Source organism: Hemicordylus capensis, chromosome 1, assembly GCF_027244095.1.
Source record: "Hemicordylus capensis ecotype Gifberg chromosome 1, rHemCap1.1.pri, whole genome shotgun sequence".
Lineage (NCBI taxonomy): Eukaryota > Metazoa > Chordata > Lepidosauria > Squamata > Cordylidae > Hemicordylus > Hemicordylus capensis.
The window spans coordinates 339044604-339068443 of NC_069657.1; the positions used below are offsets into that span (position 1 = coordinate 339044604).

The following is a 23840-nucleotide window of genomic DNA, read 5'->3' on the forward strand; positions in this document are numbered from 1 at the left end:
TACAAGTCATTGTATTATGCTTTTCGCTCAGACACAAAAGGCATGAGTCATGGCAGTCCGTAGATGATAACTTACCACCACATTCAATGCATTAAATGTTTTGTTAACATCCATTTGAGGAACAAAGTCCACAAACAATCAAAAACAACAAAGAATCTGGCATCCAGTCAGCAAAGATTAGAAAATAACGATCCGTTTCTTTCACTCACAGAACCTAACCAAAAACTGAGAAACACAAACAGAACGAGGTGGAACTGAAGAAGTTGAGCACTAACCACCAAAATAAATGGTCATGCTGAGTGTGAGAGGTGGAGCATGAGTGCCACAAGGAGCTTGGATATTCTATCCATGGAGTCCTACTCAGGCGCAGAACCCAGGGTTATGAATGGCAACGGATCACACTACAGATTACAGGCTGCATTACTTTGGCCCTCCTGTTACTGTTGAATTACAACCCTCACTCCAGCCACTGTAGCTGGAGATGATGGGAGCCATAGTCCAAAAACGGCTAAAGGGCTGGAGTTGTGCAGCCCTGGCATAATATATTCTACACAACAAGTCTTGGAAATATTGTCATTTGTTAGGTTTTAGTTGCTAGTTAAGTCAGAGCACGTTACCTGACACTGCAAATATTCATACCTAATGTGCTGGTTGGATTCACTGCGTATTCTGAGAACCTCTTTCCCTTTGAACTCCAGTTCCTTGGTTAGAGCACTTATGTTCTCATGCAGAGCAAGTATCTCCTTATCCAATTCAGAAATATGGTGGCCTCGATGCCTCAGTTCCTCCTGTAGATCTGATGTCCGACACACAAATTCCTTTTCCTATTAAGCAAGTATCAAGAAACAATTAATGCTTTTAAACATTAATATGCAGCACACATTTCTGAACCTGAACAAACAATTTACTTTTCCACTTTTCTCTTTCTATGTACAGGAAAACCTCATTATCTGTGGATTCGTGATCAGAAAAAAGACGCCCGACCTCCGCATACACAGAGAAAGGGGGTGAAGCACTCGGACCTCGCATATCTACAGATTGGAGGTGGCCGGAAATGACTGTGGAGGTCATTTCTGGCTGCCATTTTGTTTCTCTGAGCCTCAAAATGGCTCAATTTAAGGAAAAAACAAAACAAAATGGTGGTTTCTGGCTGATCTGGGGGTATTCTGGTGCACAGCAAGACTTGGGGAGTAGCAATGCATGGTAAGGTGTTCCCCTCTGTGTTCCCCCCCAAAATTTGGCCAATTTTCAGCTATTTTTAGACATTTTCGAGCTGACCAAGAACCTAACCCCTGCGATCCCATTGCCCCCAATGCCTCAATATTCATAGTTTTAGTATCCGTGGCTGCAGCTGGGAACGGAACCCCCATGAATATTGAGGTCTGCCTGTATTCATTTAAATGATATTTAGGGAGGTCACTAGCGGGGAACCTATAAGGATGGGCAAGGATTCTTTTTTGCCCCCTTCAACTCACTACCTACTCCCCCCACCCTGACATAATGGAGGGCAGATTAGACTTGGAGAAAGCTTCTGAGCCCATTCCTCCCTGCTCTGTGCTCGGCTTGGAGGTGAAGGAAGGGCTGATCAATGATTATCAGGAAGCAATCTGGCAGAGAGAGAGAGAGATGTACTTGCTTCTCAGCTGACACAGTTCCTACAGGCTCAGGGCTAGTGTTGGGAAGTATGTGTATATATATTGTCTTTGTTCTTGCTTAATGGCTTGATGTATTGCATGTATATCTGTGTATAGGCTTAGGGTAGAGTTTAGAATGTTTGTGTCAATAATCAGTTCTGTAGACTGATTAGTCAGTTGGCATTTCTTACTGGATGCTGGAGACTGTTATTTTTCTGTTAGGATGATCTTTCACTCAGAATAGGACTGTTTATAATTTGGTAATTATAAACCAAATATGGTAATATACCATAGTAACTTTGTTCAGTGAACTTTACAAGCCTCAGTTTCTGCTGTGTTGCACTCCACTACAGCTACTGCATACTACTCTATGCCATCAGGGATATTCCCCAGCAGCATGAGGGAAGCACATATATGCAATCTTCACCCAGGGTGGTTTGGGGGAGGAAGTGGTCTGCCCCTCTCATTATTTTTCTATTAGCTTATTTACCATTGGAATTGATCCTCTCCTATCCTGTATCCCTTCCCAATTTAGGCACTGGTGATGTCCTAACATATCTATAGAGGAAATTCACATGGAAAGATGGGGGAAAATAGCTTAGGTAGTTTCAAGGGTGAAGAAAACAGCTAACACACCCCTTTCCCACCTGAAATTAAGCACATCAGCAGGTATACCACAGAGAATCTGGACATAAATGGAATGAGATATATTAAAAAAAACACAGCTTGTTCAACCCCACAAAACAATCAAACTTTAAAAAAATGGCCAGCCTAAACAGGAGATTTAATATGGACTAGTAAGCCTTAAGCTGGGTATCTTTTTGAAAGATTACGATAAAATATTTTTTTATATTCTCTTGGTTATAAAGAAGAAATATACCTGGTGCCTGTTGATGTCCATGCTTCTTTCAAGCTCCATTTTAGCAGTGGCAAGTTCTTGCTGATGATTGTGCCTCAGTTGGTCAATTGCTGCTGCATGCTGATGATTTAGTTCTGAGCGCAGAGAGGCTGGGAGATACAAGTAATGAGATTTTTTTCTATAGCTCTACAAATAGTAACCAACCTCCGCACCCCCATGGATTTATACTATCACTTATGTATGTATTTATTATATGCATGTATTTATTTATCCTTTCCATAAAAATGCTCAGGGTGGAGAATTAATTTTTGAAATGACAAAACCTTTAGTGTCTGACAAGTTTGTTTTCCTGCCATTTTCCCTCTCTTATCTGGAAAATATTAGTCAACTTTGTTATATAAAGGAATGAATGAATTCATGAAAATACTTAATAGGATAATACTGAAAGATACTTTTAATGACATAGTACTGAATATCAAATTAAATATTGGAAATTTGTAGAATCAGGGACATATTAGCTTGTTGCATGTGACCTAATGTCCTTTTTCATAACAGAATTTCTTTGGCAGAGACTATTCTATCTTCTTGTCAACCAGACAGTATTGTTTTGTTGCCAGAAAAATGCTAGCAATTGTGAGTACTGCATGAACCGTGGTTATCAGTGGTCTCTACTGGTAGTGCTTGTGACATCAATCATCTGGCTTCTCCTTCCTAAACCCACACCATTTTTGACCCTTCAAAGTTTCATTTTCATTTTTATTATCTTCATTTCAGTAGGGGCTGAATGCTCTCCTACTGTGCCACTCAAGTCAGGAAGCATTGACAATAGCATGGCAAGTACTAATAAAATCTGTACCTGGGTATGCATTTTCCAACAAGAACAAAAGATGACAATAAAATCACAAGATGTGATGTAGACTCTGCTGCATAGAAGTGCTCATAAAATGTGCATTCATTTATTTATTCATCTTATTTGTATACTGCCCCAAACTCATGTCTCTGGACAGTTTACAATAAAGCATAGGTTAAAAGCAAAGTTAAATCATTAAAGCAATGATTATCATGCTGTAAACTACAATGTATCAGCTACCTTTCAGACAGTAGGCAGAATCTGAATCTAAAGAAGGCCCAAGGTACTGTAATGTGCAGAAAATGTCCAGTTTGTCTCTCTGTGTTTTGGGCAGCATCTGTTTATCTGCCCCCTGCACCAGAAGTAATGGGATATGTTTTAAATAACAACATGCAAGTGCTGTACCTAGCATAGCTTTTCCTTCATCCTCAAGTTCAAAACGAAGAGTCTGCAATTCCTGTTCCATTTCAAGTTTGAAAGCATCCATAGCTTGCCTGTGTGCTTCTTTTAGTGCCTGAAGTTCTTCAGAATGCTTTTGTTGTAAACGCTCCTCAAGTTCCTAAGAAATTTGAAAAGAAAAATGTGTATGGAAATATTTTAGCAATCAGGATAAATGATTTCTATATTTGTATAGAAATATTTTAGCAATATTTTAGGCAGGATTATTTTTCTCTACTGGATGACTTATCAATCGACAACATGGCTCACAGCAACATATAAAAACATATTCAGTTAAAGGAAAAAAACCTCTTTTGTTTACAGGGGTAGTTATTGGTGTGGCAGCTCCAACGGAGCGCCACAAAGCGAGTAGATTTGGTGGCCCATGAGGACATGAGACCTGATGTACAGTCTGAGTTACTGTAAAGGTAAAGTTGTGCCATCAAGTCTGTGTTGACTCCTGGCGACCACAGAACCATGTGGTTTTCTTTGGTAGAATACAGGAGAGGTTTATCATTGCCATCTCCCGCGCAGTACGAGATGATGCCTTTCAACATCTTCTTATATCGCTGCTGCCATAGTCTGGGAAACATACCAGTGGGGATTCGAACCAGCAAGCTCTTGCTCCCTAGGCAAGTTACTTCCCCACTGCACCATTAGGTGGCTATGTAGACCACCCCAAACATTTGTCTCTGGGTGTTTCTACAAAACTATAACCATGGAAACACAATTTGGCTAAGTCAATCCACTACATGTGTAGGCTGGTGGCAACAGCAAAAGCTGGGTATTAGTGTTACAGCAATGTTTTAGAAGAATTTAGCAGCATGTGCCTCTGAGCATATGATGTGCTGTTACCTCAGCAATTACAATCAGCACAATTTGTCCCAGAGTCCATATTCCAGAGACCAACCCAGAAATGAACTCAGAGGCTACGAAAAGAAATAATATACTGCTAATCAATAATATTTATAAATCAATTTAAACAAATTATTCAAATTCATTAATACACCCCGCCTCCCTGCTGGATGGTTGTTGTTTGCAAGGGTGGATGTAAAGAAGGATTATCATAGATTTGTATTCCACAAGATGGATAATGAAGTAGATGCTAGACTTGTCTGCAGTTTCAGGCCTCAGTTTCCAAATACTGGCCCTACAGCCAATTTATAGCAGAAAGCTGCCTCGTTCTTGTCCTTGCAGACTCCGAGTGTCCTTCCCATCTCAGATATTCCTGTCTCAAACAACTGATAATCTCATATACCTCTAGAAGGATACCCAGGATCATCTCTACACTTCCTCTTCTTTACCGTTCAGGACAAGACGGATTACACAGATGCAGTTCCTTCTGCCTCCTCACCCCTACCCCCTAATCTTGCCCACTGTGCAGCTGGGACAATTTCTGAGGTTACATAACTTTCTGAGATCATAGGAGGAAGGGGAATGAAGAATTATTTACTGTGGCAAATCTGCTGGGTGCTCACAAGAAGTTAAATAACTTTGTCATAAAACAAAAAATCTCCTGTTCTGTCACTTGAACATATTAGATGCTTCAAAGAAATAAGCTTGCCTTTTGCTCTTGTTCTTTTGTTTCTTCCATGTTCTGAAAAGCAAGGATATGTGCTTCTTTCATGGAGTTATGCCTTTGCTGATGTTCTTCTTCCAGTTCTTCAATTTCTTGGGCAAGCCTCTGTCGCTCCTGACTAAACTGTGCCTGAAGTTGCTGCATTGAAGTCTGGGACTGGGAAAGCTGAATTTCTAGATTCTGCTTTAGCAGGGAGATCTAATTCACGCAAAAGCAAACATCAGTACTAGAGTCATATTAGGAAAACACTATATTTCTTTTTATTTACAGGTTGAGATTTTGTCTACAGCCACACAATCTAAAAAAGTTTATAAACACAGAATATCTATTGCCTCCTCAACACAGACCTCCCCTCACTGCAGCAGGTAATTTGTAATCTGGTGAAAGGAGCTGCTGTTTGGGAGGTGGGTAGTAGGGTTGCCAACTGTCCTGCATTTTGCAGGCTGTCCCGCATTCCTGGGGAGAAATTATCATCCTGTTCAGGATTCAATTTATCCCGCTTTTTAAATGATTAAAAAAAAAATTTAAACTTCCTAGGCACGCACAGCGGGAATAGCAGCAAGAGCTCGGTGGCGGCAGCCACCTCTCAAAACAATGGCAGGCAGCAGGTGGGCTTCCTTCCAATGATAAGAGCAAGCTGACTTCAGGTGGCCTCTACACAAGTGCGCACGTGCAGAGGCTGCTCTGCCTCATTTGGAAGGAAGGCCGGAATGAGGGAGGAGCTCCCTCGTCGATGTCTGAGTGAGTCTGTCTGCCCCTGCCTGTCCTGCTCGGCTTCTCCCAGCACGCTCGGCTGCCTGCAGCCCGCCACCACCTGCAGTAACCCACCTGCTGCCTGCCATGGTTTTGGCAGGTGGGCGCGCATGGACTGAAGGTACTAAAATAAGCCATGACTCCCCATCCCCCCCGACTTGTGTCCCAATTTTGGCCAACTCAATGTTGGCAACCCTAGCCAGAGGCCCACTGTGTTTAAAACAAAAAACAAAAAAAACTCTTTCACTTCCTCAGATGTTCTCTCTGTATTGTGGCCCATTTTGTTCTATAATGTATTCCTGTTAACAGAAATTCAGGTACACTCTATACCAAATAAATTATTAGAAGGTAACAGCCATTTATAAAAGAGAAGGAAAGCTACCAGACAGGTTGCCCATTTGCATTATGTAAACTACTTCTGCAGCAACTCTTTCTATGAGATTGTTATACATCTGAGACACAAGTTGAAAAAAGATCCAGCTTTTAGATTTAAAAAAAAAACAGACTTACATTACTGGTAATTTGGAGTAGGGGTGGGTGGGTGGGTGGAAATAGCATTCCACACAACATTCAAAAGATTAAATATCAGACTTTCATAGTTCTAAAAATATTTGCATCAAATAGGTCCTGCTGTGCCAACCAACTCAAATACTTTTTCTCCTGCTCTTTCTAAAGAAAATACAAGTTCTCTTCATTCAGTTATAATCTCTTATGTCCATACAGGCAGACCTTGTTGTACGTGGAACTGCTATTCCTGGTTTCATGTATCCGTGCTGTCAAATAGACAACCAGCCTCCTTATCTGCAGCTACAAATAGGTTAAAACCCACATATCTGTCGTTCCTAGAAGGCCAGAAATGACCGTGGAGGTCATTTCCGGCAGCCATTTTGTGGCATATTTCAGCAAAAAAAAAAGGGGTGGGCAAAAAAAAAAGGGGTGGTGGTGGTGGGAAAAAATCATGATTTTGGGGACCAGTTTGGGCATTTGGGGGGCATTGGTGGATGTCAGGAGACCCGTGGAGCATTAGGGCACTATATTTCCCCCTTTTGGGGTTGGCGGGGTTTTTGTGTTTTTTTGTGTGTGTTTTGATTCTGGGAACATAACCACCGCATTCCCATAGACTCAATTACTCATTATTCGCAGTTTCGTTATCTGCAGTTTCGTTACAGATACGTCACACAATTTTGGCTTGATAGTACTATTCTCTCATGGCCCAGAGGCCCGTCTGGAATGCTTCACCCATGTTGGCTGATAATACCAGTGCAATTATCAGTGTGTTCTGACCTAGATTCTGATGATTCATAGCACAAAATAAAATAAACATCAGCATACCAAATGTAATGATATATGTGCAGTAGTATTTACAATCATGGCTGAACTCCCAGAAGGAGAAACTAAAGTAAATGTATAAATGAAGCTGCATTTAAAACCAACTTTACATTGTGACACAGGTGACACAATTAAGCAATAATTGGAATAGTTGCTGAATCAAACTTCCGATCAGATTTTATATTTGTACCACACAGATATAGTGGCTAGTAGAAATGATATATAGAAATTCTAGCAAACTGAAAGATTACTACAGCAATTCTAGTTCTGCACTAAAATTCACTTAAAGTTGTGATGCATTTTAAATCTAAGCTTCCCCCTACTAATATTTTGTTTCTGTATCTGTAGAAATGAATAAAAACAGGTTGCTTACCTGTAACTTATGATCTGGATGTGATCCGTTGTATTCATAAGAACTGGGTTTTGCGCCTGCGCAGGGACCTCTCGGGCTGATTAATTAGCTCCTCTCTGCGCCCCGCCCGCCTGCACGTGCCTTGCAGTGACCGTTGAAATTGGCGGTTGGGGCGCCTCTCTCTCAGATTTCTCGCAGACCACCCCCTTGGGACGATCCATACGATAACAGTCTCTAGCGTCCATTAATTCTGCAGCGGGGCCGGTTTGGGAGGGACTTATGAATACAACAGATCACATCCAGATCATAAGTTACAGGTAAGCAACCTGTTTATCTGGATTGTGATCCATTGTATCCATAAGAACTGGGTGATTAGAAAGCTACCCCATATGGAGGCGGGTGCAGAAGACCCTAAGCTACACCAATACCCATTTCAAAACAGTCCTCCCAAAACTCGCCTCTCTCGCCATCTGCAGATCCAGAGCATAGTGCTTGACGAATGGCAGATGAGAAGACCACGTGGCCGCCAGACAAACATCCGCCATCCTGATGCCCGACAGATGCGCTGCTGACGTCGCATAAGCCCTTGTAGAGTGGGCTCACACCGTCTTGGGCGGTGTCACCTTCTGGCATTTATAGGCGAGAAAAATGAGTTCTCCACCAGCCAGTGCGCAAGGCATTGGCAAGATATTGGACGGCCCTTACCATGTCCCTTAAACGAGATGAATAGCTTTCTACTTTTCCGAAAACAATGAGTCCGCTCCAAGTAATATAAGAGAGCCCTCCGCACATCTAACGTGTGGAGTGCCCTCTCCAAGTCTGTCTCTGCATCCTAGAAGAAGGTAGGCAGAACTATCTCCTGATTCAAATGGAACTCCGACACCACCTTCGTTAGGAACCTTGGATCAAGACGCATAACCACCTTGTGTGGATAGAACTGCGTGTAAGGTCTATCCATCCTCAGAGCCGTCATTTCACTTACGCGCTTCGCTGAAGTAATCGCCACAAGGAACGCCGCCTTTAGCGTTAGATATTTCATCGGCACAGTCGCCAGTGGCTCAAACGGGGCCTCCGTCAGGGCTGACAGTACTAAGGACAAACTCCACTGTTCCATAGGGCGACGCACAGGCAGGTACAAATTGTTAATGCCCTTAAGGAAACGCTTGCACTCTGGGTGGGAGAAGACTGTAGATCCATCCCATCCCTTGTGCCTTGATGAAATTGCAGCCAAATGCAGTTTCATTGAGACATTGGTGAGGCTGCTCATCTTAAGTGAAGTTAGGTACCTTAGCACTTCACGCGGATTTGCACGTAAGGGCTTGATCCCCTTTCCTCTCATATACGACCGATAGCGTTTCCACCTGCAAGCGTAACTATGCCTAGTTGCCTCATGCCTGCTATTCAGTAATATACTATTCCGAAGTTGATTCTCCATGCAGTCAGCTTCAGCAACTGGACCTCGGGATGTAATACCTTTCCCTGTTCCCTTTGTAACAGATCCGCAACCCGAGGGAACCTGTGGAAGATCGACCGTGACATCTCCAGAAGCGGTGCAAACCATGGTTGGCACGGCCACCACGGAGTCAGAAGAATGCAGTTCGTTTTGTCCCTCATCACACGTGCGATTGTTCGCCCCAACAGCGGAAGTGGTGGGAAGAGGTACAGCAGACCCACTTTCCAGGTATGTTGAAATGCGTCCCCTAGGGACCCTTGACCTATGCCCGCACATGAGCAGTAACTGACACACTTTTTTGTTGGCATGTGTCGCAAACAAGTCTATCTATGGGACCCCCCAGATTCTGAACACCTCCCTGAGGTGCACGGAATTTATTTCCCACTCATGCCTTTGGTCGAAGTCAGTGCTCCTGCTGAGCCTGTCGGCCAAGCAATTGTCCACACCCTTTATGTGGATTGCGACTGGGTGAACTGAGTGTTGAATGTACCAATCCCAAATCCTTTGGGCCAGCAGACACAGTGACAGGGACACTGTCCCACCTTGGTGATTGACATAGGTAACTGCTGTCGTGTTGTCCAGTTCCAGCTGCACCGTTGCTCCCGCAATCAGCGGTTCGAACGCCCTGAGGCCCAGAAACACCACCATCAGCTCCAAATAGTTGATGTGCTGGAATGCCTGCGGTTGTGTCCACGACCCCTAGACACAGTGGCCGGAGCAATGTGCTCCCCACCCCGTCAGGGATGCATCGGTCGTTGACACGTGAGAATCCTGGACGCGAATTCAACTCCTTGGACAAGATTTCGCCGCTCCAGCCACCACCGCAAGCTGTTCAGAATCCGCGGTGGCAGTGTCAAACGCATGCCGATTGTCCACACTGGGGCAAAAATTGCGGAGATACCATTGCTGTAGTGTGCGCATGTGGAGTCGCGTGTACTCTACGGTGGTGGTACATGAAGCCATTAACCCCAACAGCCTCTGAATCCGAACTGCCGGCTGCCTCGGGGTTCTCATGAATTGGTGGATGAGATAGTGTATCTGGGCAATGCGCTCCACAGGCAAGAATGCCCGCGCCGCTTCCAGGTCTAAAATTGCTCCGATGAAATTCACCCGGGGCATTGGCTCGAGTTTTGATTTCTTCCAGTTTACGTTGATCCCGAGGTGCTCCAACAAGCTCACCAGCTGCTGCACCTGTCGGACCAACAACGCCCTGTCGTGATTCACCACGAGCCAATCGTCCAAGTACAGATAGACCCTTAGTCCTTGTGTCCGTAGGTAGGCCACTACCACTGCCATCACCTTGGTAAAAACCCTGGGTGCAGTTGAGAGTCCAAATCGGAGCACCATGTACTGATATATCTGAGCCCCCACCGTAAACCTGAGGTATTTGCAGTGGCTCTCTTGGATGCCTATGAAAATAGACATCCTTCAAATCCAGCGTTACTGCCCACATCTCATTCACCAACAGGGGCAGGATAGCTTGCAAAGTGACCATTCTGAACTTCCTGGCCTGAATGTAGCGGTTGAGCCCTCTCAAGTCCATTATCGCTCTTATCCCGCCGTCTCTCTTCGGAATTTGGAAATAACGGGAATAATAACCCATTAATCTGTTCGTCCACTGCACAGGTGTAATCGCTTGTTTCTCCAGCAGCACCTTGACCTCCTCCTGAAGTATCTCCGAGGCTGGAGTGTAGACCAGTCCCGAGAAAGGAGGCTTGGTTTCGAATTCCAACGCATATCCTGTCTGCACTATCCGCAAGACCCACTGATCGGATGTTATGTTGTGCCATGCTTGGGCATGGCTTGCCAGTCTGATGTTGATTCTGGCAACTACAGGGCCGATGGTTTGGGTCCTGGATTGGTCGATCGGTGGTGATGGAATTAGACCGACAATTTGGCTGCGAAAATTGCCAAGGCAGTGCGGTGGACGAACAGTCCCATCAAAAGCTCTGCTTCGCGGTATCCTTATCGTTTTGACGTGTCATCTTTCCCTTCGTTTTTTGGTTATATCCCCTATTGCGCTGATAGGGCCGATATTGTCTCCTATATTCCTTCTTATCCTGAAATTTATTGGGCCTCTGCCGATAATAATTTTGACTTCTCGACGTTGAACTGGACCCACTTGAAGGCACCATAAATGTACGGGCTGTGAACTTTGATTTCTTCAAAGTCTCCATCGAGGTGTCCGTGTCCTCATGGAACAAGCCCTTTCCATCAAACGGCAGAGATTCCACCTTGTCCTTCATGTCAGGCTGAAGGGTAGCAGAACGAAGCCACGCATGCCTGCGCAGGCTCACTGCCATAACCATTGTCCTGGATTCGGTCTCAGACAGATGCTTGAATGCACTCAACTGCTGCCGTGTCACTGCAGTAGTTTTCTCGTATGTGTCACTGAACTTCCACTGAAACTCTTCTGGTGTCATGGAAGTGGAGTCTTGCAATAGAGCATCCCAAAGCAGGTGGTTATAACGAGCCATACACGCTGCATAATTAGCGATACGGATCACCAGACTAGCGGTGCTGTATATCTTTCGACCCAATACATCAATCTTTCTTCCCTCCTTATCAGCAGGTGTCGTATAACGGTGGCCACTCTTGGAGGACGAAGCGCAACTCACGACCAGCGAGTTGGGTACCGGATGGTGCAGCAGGTAAGTGTTCTCTTCCTCACTGATTCTGTATAAGTTCTCTATGCGCTTGGAAGTCGGTACCCCGACACCCATCGCTTCCCATGATGCCTTTGCCGCCTTGCTTATCCCAGGAATCATAGTGAGAGCAACCGGGTGTGAAGTCTTAGACTTCCTCATCATGTTATAGACCGGGTCCACAACATCTGCGTCCAGCGACTTTACGTCCATCCCCAGGGCCTCTGCTATGTCTCTTATCAATGCATGATAGGCCTTAAGCTCTTCCGTAGGTGAAGTGAAGAGCCTAGGGGGAACATCCGAGGGGTGTGTGTGTCTGACCGGCAACTGACATTGTCTGTCCCAGAACTAGCCCCAGAATCATAATCCACGCTGCTGTCATAGGGGGAGGAAGGTGGCTCCGAAGGCGGAGGCGTAGACTTTCGCTTCCTTTTTCCTGCAGGTTTTTCTGGAGCTTGTACCACCATCCCACAGGCCTGCGGCGGCTGGACCATCAACGGTTGCAGCGGATCCCCTGGAAGGTAAGTTTGTATGACTGGCGCTTGGCACGGAGGACAAGGCATGGAGGACGGAGGATGCAGGTTGCCCTTGTACTTGTGGCTGATCCTGGACTACCTGAGGAATTACTGACAGGTTCACAAATGCAGCTTGCACAGGAGCAGCTGCGGCCAGTTCCCTATGAGCATCAGGGGCTTGAGGCCTGTGCGGAAGTATTAGCTGGTTCATATGTGAAGCCTGCACAGGGGCTTGAGGCCCGTGTGGAAGCATTGCTTGGTCCATATGCACAGCTTGCATAGGAATGGCTGCAACCGGTTCACAATGCACATCAGGGGCTGGAGGCCTGTGTACTGCCTTCCATCGTAGAAATTCCGCATAATCCTCCGGTAAATTATGCCGAAAGCCACAGGTATGAGTCGGTTGAAATGCAGGAGGTGCGTGCCCCGCCTCGGCCCCCAAACCCCGCATGCGCGCAGGGGAGAACGAAGGGGTTTGAGGCAACCCCGCTGGCTCCCCGCCATCAGGATCCTCGTCCAGGCCCGCGGTCAAGAAACCTTGGAATTTCGAGCCCGAAGGGGTGCTCGAAGCCGAGCCTAGCAGCTCACGAAGTCCTTCCTCTTGCCCAGCCAGTCCTGGAGTCCTCGGTGTCGAAGGGGACTGGGCTGGAGTTAATGCTGGAGACAGTAAGTGAGGAATCCTCCTCAACGCTGGTGTAGCCGAGACCAGCGTCGGTGCCGCCTCGCACTCAAAATCTGCTCCGGCACTGTTGACGTCGACAGCGGGACGATATATGCTGTCTGAGACGCCAACGTCAACTCCGATGTCGACAAAACAGAATGTGTCGATTCCAACGCCGAAGCTGGCTGTAGTTCCTGCTGGCCCGCTCTGGACGTTGAGGCTAGAGCCGTCGATGTTGAGACCAGGACTGTTGACGTCGATGCCGCCGACGTCGAGGCTGTGGGAGACTCGTCCGAGTCCTCATCATAAGCCTGCGCCACCACCGGAGAAGGGGTTCGATGCCAAGACGCTTCGCGCTGTCGATTATCCACCTCCTTGGATCAGCGATCTCTATCCTTGTGCTTCCGCTTCTTAGAAACCTCCTTCGGCTTCTTAAAAAGAGTATCGGCAGTGGTTTTAGACTGCAGAATTGCAGACCTGCTGGCACTCGGCCTCGGGGAGCTCGACGTCACACACATACTCAACGTCGACGGGGCTCCCGACATCGACCCGGAACTGGACGACGCCGATGGTCGCAGCGTTGGTGGGCGAAGAGCCTCCTCGTATAACGCCGCTCGAAGGCGCAACGCTCTGTTCTGTCTCGTTTGCTTGGAAAACGAGCAACAAATTTTACATGCTGCGGTATTATGCTCTTCTCCGAGGCACATCAAGCACGTGTCATGGTAGTCCATAGACGGCAGCTTAGCACGGCATTTCTCACATCTCTTGAAAGTTTTCTTAACTTCCATCTCCACACTAATAACTCCGCAGAGTAACTAAATCCGTAGTCCGTTCTGAGTCAACACGAGGTAAACGATCCTTTGACAAATCCGACAAGAATAGGCAAACACTGTCCGTTTTCCATTCCAGGTCAAGCCAAAAATCCACAAAGTACAATACACAGTCCGTTTAGAAGAACAGTAACCAATTCAATTCGAGTCAAACCTAAAGTCCAAACAGTACAATCGAGGAGCAACAGCTATGAGGTGTGATCGCTTTGGCGGTCAAGAGAAAACTGAGAGAGAGGCGCCCCAACCGCCAATTTCAACGGTCACTGCAAGGCACGTGCAGGCGGGCGGGGCTCAGAGAGGAGCTAATTAATTAGCCCGAGAGGTCCCTGCGCAGACGCAGAACCCAGTTCTTATGGATACAATGGATCACAATCCAGATCCTACAGTTCACGATAGCAGCTCTGACAACCGAACAAAACAGCCTAACTTAGCACTATTATTGCTAAATGTTCCAATAGCATCACCATATCCTCTTATTACTCCAAAGGCTGGCATGCCCTTATAGCAAATAGAAAGTAATATTGTACTAGTAAAGTATGACAGATTGAAAGCTGAGTTTTTGCTATTGCGTTATAATCAGAGGGAGGCAAAAGTCATTCAATTTTATTCAAAATGGGCTAGATCTCTTGGAGTCTTTCGGAAAATTATCAGGAAACTATCGGCTTTTCCTGAGAATTCACTAAAGCTTACAGTAAAAGGACCATTACTGCCAGCCCATTCATTGTGTATTCTCCCTCCTGCCATCCCACATGTTCCAAAAGTTGAGGTTGCAAATGGTAAGTCCTTAAGTTTCCAGAGGCCTTTGAGCATGCTGAGAACCTCTGTTGATGGGAACTCTGGGAAAACTGAGCTTAAAAAAATTTCTTCTGTTCATGAGTAGGCAGAATAAACAACGATACTTTCCAGAGTCAGCATTGGCAGGAAGAGCTTAGAAGCACTCTTTGTTTTAGCCTTGACTACTCTTTTCTTTCCTCTTGCCTCTCACAATTTACATTTGCAAAAGTGTGGAAAGCACGATGAAGGAGGGAAATTAGCAGATAAAAGGAGTGTCACTAAGTCATTTTGATCTGAGGTAGTGGTAGGCTCAGCTTACAATGGCTCAGGAATTTTCAAAGTGAGAGAATCTGTTTCTGAACCTTCACCCTCACATTTCTGAAATTCTTCTCCACCCTAATCACAACTTATCTCACCATTGGTCCTACTCCTTACTTTACTCCTGCCCTTTCATTGCTAAAATCTACTTTGCCTCCTACACATCTATGACAGAGGTGACATACAGAGTGCTTGCGAAGAATTTGACTTTCATGCTCCTGCATTCTAAGCACTATAATTAAAGTCTCCTCGTGATACATGGTAAAGGTCTAATCACTCAGCGCTGACCAGGTTTGGCCATGAGCTTTGGTCTCTAAAAATATTTCCTGAAAAATTATATGAAATAAGATAACCATTACCAATTTTTAACATATCAGGGCAAATTACTTGGTATGTAAATAATATATTTTGTTGTAAACAAAAGTTAAAAAAAAAAAAGTAAAACAGAGATGCATTACATTCAACTCCATAAAAGTAGAAGAACTGAGGACAAACGTTTATGTACAATGCAAACATGCATGAAATAAGTTGTTTTACCCCAAATAAACATAGTTTAGAAACTTACTTGTTATCCTCTTTTGAAGAAGAGGAGGAGGAGGAAGGAAAAAAACACTCAATTTGGGAACCTAAATATGTGCCCTGAATAGTAAATGTTACCTAACTCTTAATATGAACATGTGCTACTTTAAGCTTTCACTCACTATTTCTAGTCGGTTAATAATAATATATCTAATTTCCTTTTCTTAGACGATACTGTTGGCACAATTCCAATGGACCTACAATAATCTGATAAGAGATTCTGCTAAAAATAAAAATAAATCCTTTAATTGTATAAAGTTTTTAATGATTAATATCTGTATCTCATCAGATTAAAAGCCCTTTAAAAAGCTATATAAAATGTTAATTTTGCACAGCATTATTGATTAATATTCATAAGTGAAGAGGTGTATCTGCAAAACAGCACAGAGCATAAGAAATAATTCAAAGATTTTATTCAGCATGGTTAGTTTTTAGAATTTATTTGGTTAGAATTTATTTCTCCCTCTTTTATCACTTATTTGATAAAGAATTAAAAGGTTTTTATTTCAGTTGTATTAAGAACCTTCTAAAAGAATTTGTCATCATCATCAGCACATGTGCTTCTTATCTACCCATATATATGGCTGTCTAGGATTATGGCCCATGGCTGCTATCTTGCCCCCAAATAAAAGGGGCCATTATGAAATTTTAGAGGAGCTTAACTATTTTGACAGTCCTGAAGATGCAGGGCATTAGTATTCTTGGATTTATTCTAATCATTACTTTTAGATATTGGCTGGAATCAAAACATTATGCAAGTAAAAGGCATTTCCATGCGCACACCTCAAAGTCATTGATTTCTAATCTCCACTCCACATTGGCATCCCACCATACTGAAGTGTGTATCACTCCAGAGGATCCTCTTACTTCAGGAGGCTTTTGGGAGATGAGAGGCAAGGGTCTACTGCAGAAAGTGGAGATGAAAAAGCTCTGGTATACATGTGGTGTTATACACTTGCCTATTAGGATCCCAGGCATGTTTTGTAGTGCTTTATAGAAACAAGAACGAAATAAAGGAGCTCAGCTATAACCAAGTTACATTATTATTTTAAATTATAATATAGTACCACACTTTCCATGCTTTATAAAAAGCTTTATAATGTACAAATGTACTGCCTGCAAGCTTGTTTTTACATCACATAAAATGACTGTGTAATGTTTGATGCCATATGATACGAATATACACATATGAATTAATGAATGCAGCACAGAGCTTTTTATGAAATTAATGCGTAATCCCACCCACCCACACACTTTAAAAAAATAAATCAAAGGCTAATGCTTTGAAGCAGCACTGGTCAATATGCAAGTTGAGAAGTGCAAGCATGCCCTCATGTACAAATTGTAAGTGCGACTCACTTACATTGCTGATAGATTTATGCAAAGCTTCACCGAGACAGTGCCGCTATGAAGGAAAGATCACAGGAATAAAGGGAAACATTCAGAAAACTAAGAAGATGGGATAAAGAAGGGACAGTATAACACAGAACATTAAGATTAATCTGACAAGGAAAAATATGTAGAAGATAGGGGGGGAACTGACATACAAAAGTTTTGCTATGGCTTATTATATAAATCCACTAAACAGATAAGGAATCACATAATTAGTGAGAGTATTTTTGTCCCATTTTTAAAAATTAAAAGTGGAAAAGAATGAAAATTGGCATATATTCTAAGAATTTTATTATGTTCCAGGATACAAATTATTTTTTATTTGATCCAAATTGAGACATCTAATATTTTAGTAAACGTTGTCTGGAAAAATAGTCAAATATCTATTCACAGTTAATATTCGTTAGCACCTCTCTTTAAATATTTTAAAACAAATGTTCAGCTATATATTTGAAATCCACTGCCAGAATTTTTGCTGTTGTTTTTAAACAACTCTGCAACATCATAAAGCATATAAGCCTATTTTATTAGCTATCCCAAATCAAGATGCTTAATTAAACTGAATCTTTTTTTAGATTTAGATATGAATTTTCCTGAAGATCCATAGCAAAATTACATTTTACATATAATAATATATAGGCCATTTACTAACAAGCTGAAAATGTACTGTCAGCATGTATAAGTGGTACTTCACCATATACATCGTTGCAACATATGATCAATACAATAGTTAAAAGTGAATGATGGATAGTTTCATTGCTGGATATATGATTTATGATTTAGCTATCAGTCATTTTAGTTTCCCACATTGTTTCATCTTTCAGTAAAACCAATCAGGGGTCAGTGAGACTGATTTATGTCCTTTCCTTCTGCATGTATTTGCTAAAAAAGTAAGAACTTTGTTCAAAGTTGTAGTGATGGGAAGTAAACAGGGGAGGACTAGGCCTCATTTAAAACAACTACTGAGAGGGTGGGCCTTTCCTGATTAGTAAAAAAGCCTGAGAAGTTGAAATCAAAGGGACCATTCTGGAGGACTGAGTGGGGATTTCTGACTCAGCCACCAGCAGAAGCTTTGGCTTGTTAGTTAGTATGTCCCAGAGGGCCAGAAAGAAGCAGCTAGGGATGTCCACAGAACCGGTTCGGCACTCCTTTTCTGGAGCGCTGAACTGGTTCGAAGTGTCAGTGTTTGAGCCAGTTCGGAGGCCAGAGGGGTTAATTTAAGGGGCAGGGAGGGTGTCTCCTCCCTGTCCATTCCTGCCCCGCCACTCCCCCCTGCCTGCGCTCTCCCAAAAAGTGTGGGTGTGGGGCTACAGCGTTGTTCCTTGCAGCCCCATTCAGTGTCGCCACGCAAATGGCTGACATGTGTGTGCATGGCACATGCGTCGGCCATTTGTGACACTGAACGAGGCAGCAAGGAGCAACACTGCAGCCCTGCTTTTTGGGACAGCACAGGTGGGGGGAAAGCGGCAAGGCAGGGATGGGCAGGTAGGAGGCACCCTCCCTACCCCTTAAAGTAACCCCCCACCCTCCCGGGAGTGCACAGAAAAACAGGTTGCTTACCTGTAACTGATGATCTGGTAGAGATCCGTCGATATCCATAAGAATGGTTCTGCGCCTGCGCAGGAACCACACGGTAGCCATGCCTGAGCTCGTCGAAGCGTCTAAGCCACGCCCCACGCTGCTGCGTGCTATTTAAGGCGCGGCTAAGGCGCGTAGTCCCTCAGTTCTTGGACGACCGCCGCGGAGGACGATCATCTATCAGGTGAGTTCATCCATGACACAGGACAGAAGATCCGAAGAGGAGAAGCCACACACCAGTACGCACAGAGACGTAGCACTACTGCAGAGGGGAAGGTCGGGAGGGTCTTATGGATATCGACGGATCTCTACCAGATCATCAGTTACAGGTAAGCAACCTGTTTATCTGGTTCGAGATCCGTCGATGCCCATAAGAATGGGTGTTTAGCAAGCTCCAATAGGAGGAGGGAGCAGTAGTGGCTAATGTAACACCTGTTTTAATACACTTCTCCCGAAGGTAGCCTCCGCAGCAGAGCGTACGTCTATGGCGTAGTGTTTTATAAACGGGGATTCTGAAGACCAGGTAGCAGCTTTGCAGATGTCTCCAAATGAGACCCCGGAAAGGTGAGCAGCAGAGGAAGCCTGAGCCCTGATGGAGTGGGCTTTAATGGCCTCAGGAGGTGATTTATCCTGTAGACGATAAGTTAGCAGAATGAGTTCCACCAGCCATCCGGACAATCTTTGCCTGGAGATAGGAGAACCTTTGTTCGGTCCCGTATAGGATATGAATAGACGAGTGGAAAGTCTAAAGGGTTTCGTGCGATCCATGTAGTATAGGAGGGCACGACGCACATCCATAGCATGTAATGATTTTTCCAAGGCAGAGGAGGGGTTCCTGAAGAAAGTAGGTAAGATGATATCCTGGTTTAAGTGGAAGTTAGAAACAACTTTTGGTAGAAACGCCGGATCGAGGCGCATGCGGACTTTGTCTGGGTGAAAAACTGTGTAAGGCGAGTCAACTCTAAGAGCGGTCAGTTCACTAACACGTCTTGCTGATGTGACTGCAATCAGGAAGGCTGTCTTCCAGGAAAGTAGTTTGAGGGAGGACGTGGCCATGGGTTCAAACGGAGCCTGAGTCAGTGAAGACAGGACCAATGATAGGCTCCATGGTTCTACCGGCATCTTGACTGCAGGATATACTCGAGACAGGCCTTTCAGGAAGGCTTTACTTAGTGGATGTGAGAACAACGTACTTCCATCGTGTCCAGGATGGTATGCGGATAAGGCAGCCAAGTGGACCTTCAGGGACACGTTAGCAAGACCCTTGGTCTTCAAAGATGTAAGGTATCGTAGAACTTCACGGATTGAAGCTCGCCGAGGGAGAAATCCTTTGGTGCGTGCATAAGACCTAAAACGGTTCCATTTGTGTTTGTAGTTTCGGCGCGTAGATTCCTTACGCTGATTGAGCAGAATATGAGTTAACAGATTATCCTCCATACAGTCAGATGAAGGGTTTGAATGTCTGGATGCAGAACGAGACCTCCGTCCTGAGTGAGGAGATCTTGATAATAAGGCAGGTGCTTGTAGCAGTTCTTTGCCAGTCTGCGTACTTGAGGAAACCAAGGTTGTCTTGGCCACCAAGGAGTTACTAGGATGCAGTTGGTCGGGTTGGAAAGAAGGCGGGCTACCACCCTGGGTATTAACGGCAGGGGGCGGAACATGTATGGCGTCTCCAGAGACCAATCCAACTGAAAGGCATCCCCCAGTGAAAGATTGTCGTGGCCTGCTCTTGAACAGAAGCGGTCGCATTTCGCATTTTCCAAACAAGCGAACAGATCCACAGAGGGCCTCATCCACTGGTTGAAGAAAGGAGTTATCACGTCTGTCCTGATTTCCCATTCGTGCTGGCGGTCCTGCAAGAAGACCCTGCTGAGGTCGTCTGCCAGAGTGTTGTCCAGACCCTTGATATGTACAGCCAGGGGATAGATGCGGTGTAGAATACACCAGTGCCACATTTGTACACTGAGAGCACACAGACTGCGGGAGACAGTTCCTCCTTGTCGATTTATATAGGCTTGAGCAGTTGTGTTGTCCAGGTGGATTTGGACAACCTTCCCTCAAAGTATTGGCAGGAAGGACTGCAAGGCCTGGAAGACAGCCAGAAGCTCGAGGAAATTGATGTGCAGCTTGGACCGTTGGAGGGACCATTTCCCTTGAATCTTGTGGCTGCCGCAATGGGCTCCCCACCCTTGGAGAGAGGCATCTGTGGCCATCCACACCGAAGGGGTAGGAGACTGGAAGGGCACTCCTTCGAGTAAGCTCCTGTGGTTTGTCCACCAGGTGAGTGATTGAAGGACTTCTGATGGAAGTAGAAGGCGTCTCGATTGATTGTCTCTGATAGGGTGAAAAACTGAAAGAAACCAGAGCTGAAGTTTCCTCATTTTGAGTCTGGCAAAGAAGATCACCGTATTGCAAGATGCCATCAGACCCAATAGGCGTTGAATCACCCTGGCCGGTTGTAGAGGACGTTCTTGAATTTGGAAGATAAGATTCTGGATGCAGGTGAATCTGTCTGCCGGGAGGAACGCCCTTTGTTGCGCCGTGTCTAGGAGTGCTCCTATATAGGAGAGTACGGGTGTCGGCGTCAGGTGCGATTTCTTCCAATTTATTTGGATACCCAAGTCGTGGAGCAGGTTCACTACATAATGGACGTGCGAAACTAACTCGTTTTCGTCCCTTGCAGACAGGAGCCAATCGTCCAGATACGGATAGATTGACACACCCCTGGTCCTTAGATGTGCGATCACCACAGCCATACATTTCGTAAAGACCCTTGGGGCGGTGGACAATCCGAAGGGCAATACATTGTATTGAAACACTCTGTCGCCGACAGTGAATCGCAGGTATTTGCGATGACATGGACGTATATTGATATGAAAATAGGCGTCCTTGAGATCCAACGTCGCAAGCCACTTTTCCCCCTGAAGCAGCGGGAGGATCTGTTGCAACGTCATCATACGGAACTTTTTGGTGTGGATAAATTTGTTCAGGCGTCGGAGGTCCATGATGGGGCGGAGACCCCCATCCCGTTTCGGGATCTGAAAGTATGTTGAATAGAACCCCGCTTGCCTGTCTGCCCATGACACCGGGGCGATAGCCCCTTTCTCCAGAAGCTCCCTCACTTCCTGAAGCAGCGGCTCCGAGGCCGGAGTGAGTCTCATCCCCGTAAAACGTGGAAGAGTCCTGAATTCGATCGCATAGCCAGAGGATACTATTTTTAGGACCCACCGGTCCGATGTTATATGGTGCCACGCAGGGGCATGGCCTGCCAGCCTGATTAAGGGCTGGAACGGAAGGATGGAGAGATCCGTCAAGGCAGATGGAGGTGCCCCTGCTGGCGGGAAAGGGGGGATATGCGGAGAGAGGAGGCGGGCAGGTGTCAATGGGCGAACCAAAATTTCAAAGACGCTTTTGGGCATCTTGCGTCTTCGGTCGCTGGGATTGAGGAGTCTTCTTTCTCTGATAGAACTGGCGGCGTTGGTAAGAGGAGTAGGGCTTCCTAAAGTCACGTCTATCTTGAGGTTTGTAAGAAGATCGGAATCTACCGTAGTTGTTCCGGTATGAAGAGGAGGACGTAGAGGTAGAGGTAGAAGGATGAGAGGCAAAGGTTTTTGCAGTGAATTTAGATTTTTTAAGCTGCTCCATCGTAGAATCAGTTGTTTCACTGAAGAGACCAGTGCCGTCGAAGGGCAAGCCTTCTATCTTTTCTCTCATGTCCATCTGGAGGCTGGTAGATCTCAGCCAAGCATGTCTTCTTAATGTTATTGCTGCAGTCATTGCTCGCGACTCACTCTCAGCCAAATGTTTGGCAATACTGAGTTGTCTGCGCGTTAAGTCTCCGGAGTTCTCCAGGGTTTGGCGGAACTTCTTCTTAAAGTCTTCAAAGGAGAGGCAGTCTATATCATTTTCTAAATCTTCCCACAGGCCGTGCGAATATTTAGCAGTGCATGCTGCATAATTTGCCACCTTGATGGAAAGGCAGGAAGTCGAATATATCTTTCTTCCTAGTAAGTCAAGTTTCCTGCCCTCTCTGTCTGGAGGCACAGTGAATCTCTTGCCAGATTTAGATGCCGCTGCGCAATCGATCACCAATGAATTAGGTGCCGGGTGTTTAAGGAGATAGCCGTTATCTTTGTCCTGAATTCTGTAGAGGTTTGCTAGTTTTTTTGAGGTCGGGGTAGAGGTATGGAGTACATCCCAAGCACATTTAGCCGCCCTTGTAATTACAGGTAACATTGGTAGGGCTACTGGAGCCGTTGATTGTATTTTCAACATGAAATTATACACAGGGTCATCAATAGTGGCCAGCTGGGAACGGACATCCAAGCCCAGCGCATCGGCCATGGCCCGAATTTGCTTGTGGTACGCTTTCATTTCATCGTTTGGTGAAACGTAGGTCACCGGGGCCACGTCAGTCGGAGGTTCGACAATAGAACCAGCGTCTTCCGGATCAGATTCGAAATCAGAAGATCCATAATGTTCTGAGGGAGAGGCAGGTGGCGGTTGGTCACCCTCATCGCGATGACGGGCAGTTTGAGTAGCAGCAGTAGTCAGAAGCGGCAGTAGATTCGCTTGTGTGGACGCAGACGCAAACTGGGTTAACGACGTCTGTGTGGCACGGTGGATCACTGCGAAATGGTGTGTTTGAGTGGACACTGTCCCAAAGGTGGTGAAGGGGTGAGAAGGTGTAACCGGTCTCCAGGGCAGGTTCGTCTCATCTCTATAAGGACCAGCTGGAGAAGAGACTCCCAATGAAGGGTGGCGGTACCCACAAGAATGCCAAGGTGTCTGAGGTAAACGGCTGGAGGATGAAGAAGCAGGAGGTCGAGACGAAGGAGCTGTCACTTCTTGAGCATCTAAGCCAATTGACGGGAAACCAGTGAATGTCGAGCGGCCGCTCGATGTCGAGTCCAAAAGTGATAAAAGCGACCGAGTTGCAGCTGGTAAAGATTCCTCAGCTTCAGCATCGACCACCTGGAACGGTGGTATCGGCGCTCGATACCGAGGAGTGACTTGAGTTGAAGCCGAGAGGACTGGAGTGTGCAATGCTGAGGGAACAAGTATCAAAGCTTGTGGTGTCGAAGGCGAAGCAGAAGATGCCAAAGGCGTAGGAGCTGGAGAAAGACTCCTTGCTGTCGGCATCGAAGGCTGTGAAGAGTGAGGAAGGACCAAATCTTGTTCGACGTCGCATGAGGTCGACGCATGTGCAGAGACAGTCGCGGCGGATCGCTCGGCGTCGATTACTATCGATGTCGACGTGTCCGAAATGGGAAGCTGGAGAGCCGGGGCATCAATATCGAT

At 45.5% G+C, this 23840-nt stretch overlaps 1 protein-coding gene across 8 annotated transcripts in view; it reads right to left on the reverse strand.

Annotated features, from left to right (window-relative positions):
* The window catches only part of FAM184A (family with sequence similarity 184 member A), a 143029-nt gene that overhangs the window by 25155 nt on the left and 94034 nt on the right, over window positions 1-23840 (reverse strand). For 6 of the 8 annotated variants that reach the window (XR_008312948.1, XM_053282918.1, XM_053282941.1 and 3 more), the window contains 5 exons: window positions 16933-16974; window positions 5346-5558; window positions 3749-3902; window positions 2515-2642; window positions 640-824 (listed from right to left, as the gene is read on the reverse strand). Coding sequence is in view for 7 of the 8 variants with exons in the window: in XM_053282918.1 (XP_053138893.1) it covers window positions 640-824; window positions 2515-2642; window positions 3749-3902; window positions 5346-5558; window positions 16933-16974 (722 nt within the window). In the remaining variant the exon portion in view is untranslated. The remainder of the gene's footprint in view (window positions 1-639; window positions 825-2514; window positions 2643-3748; window positions 3903-5345; window positions 5559-16932; window positions 16975-23840) is intronic. The other 2 variants (XM_053282952.1, XM_053282927.1) reach the window with 1 other exon arrangement.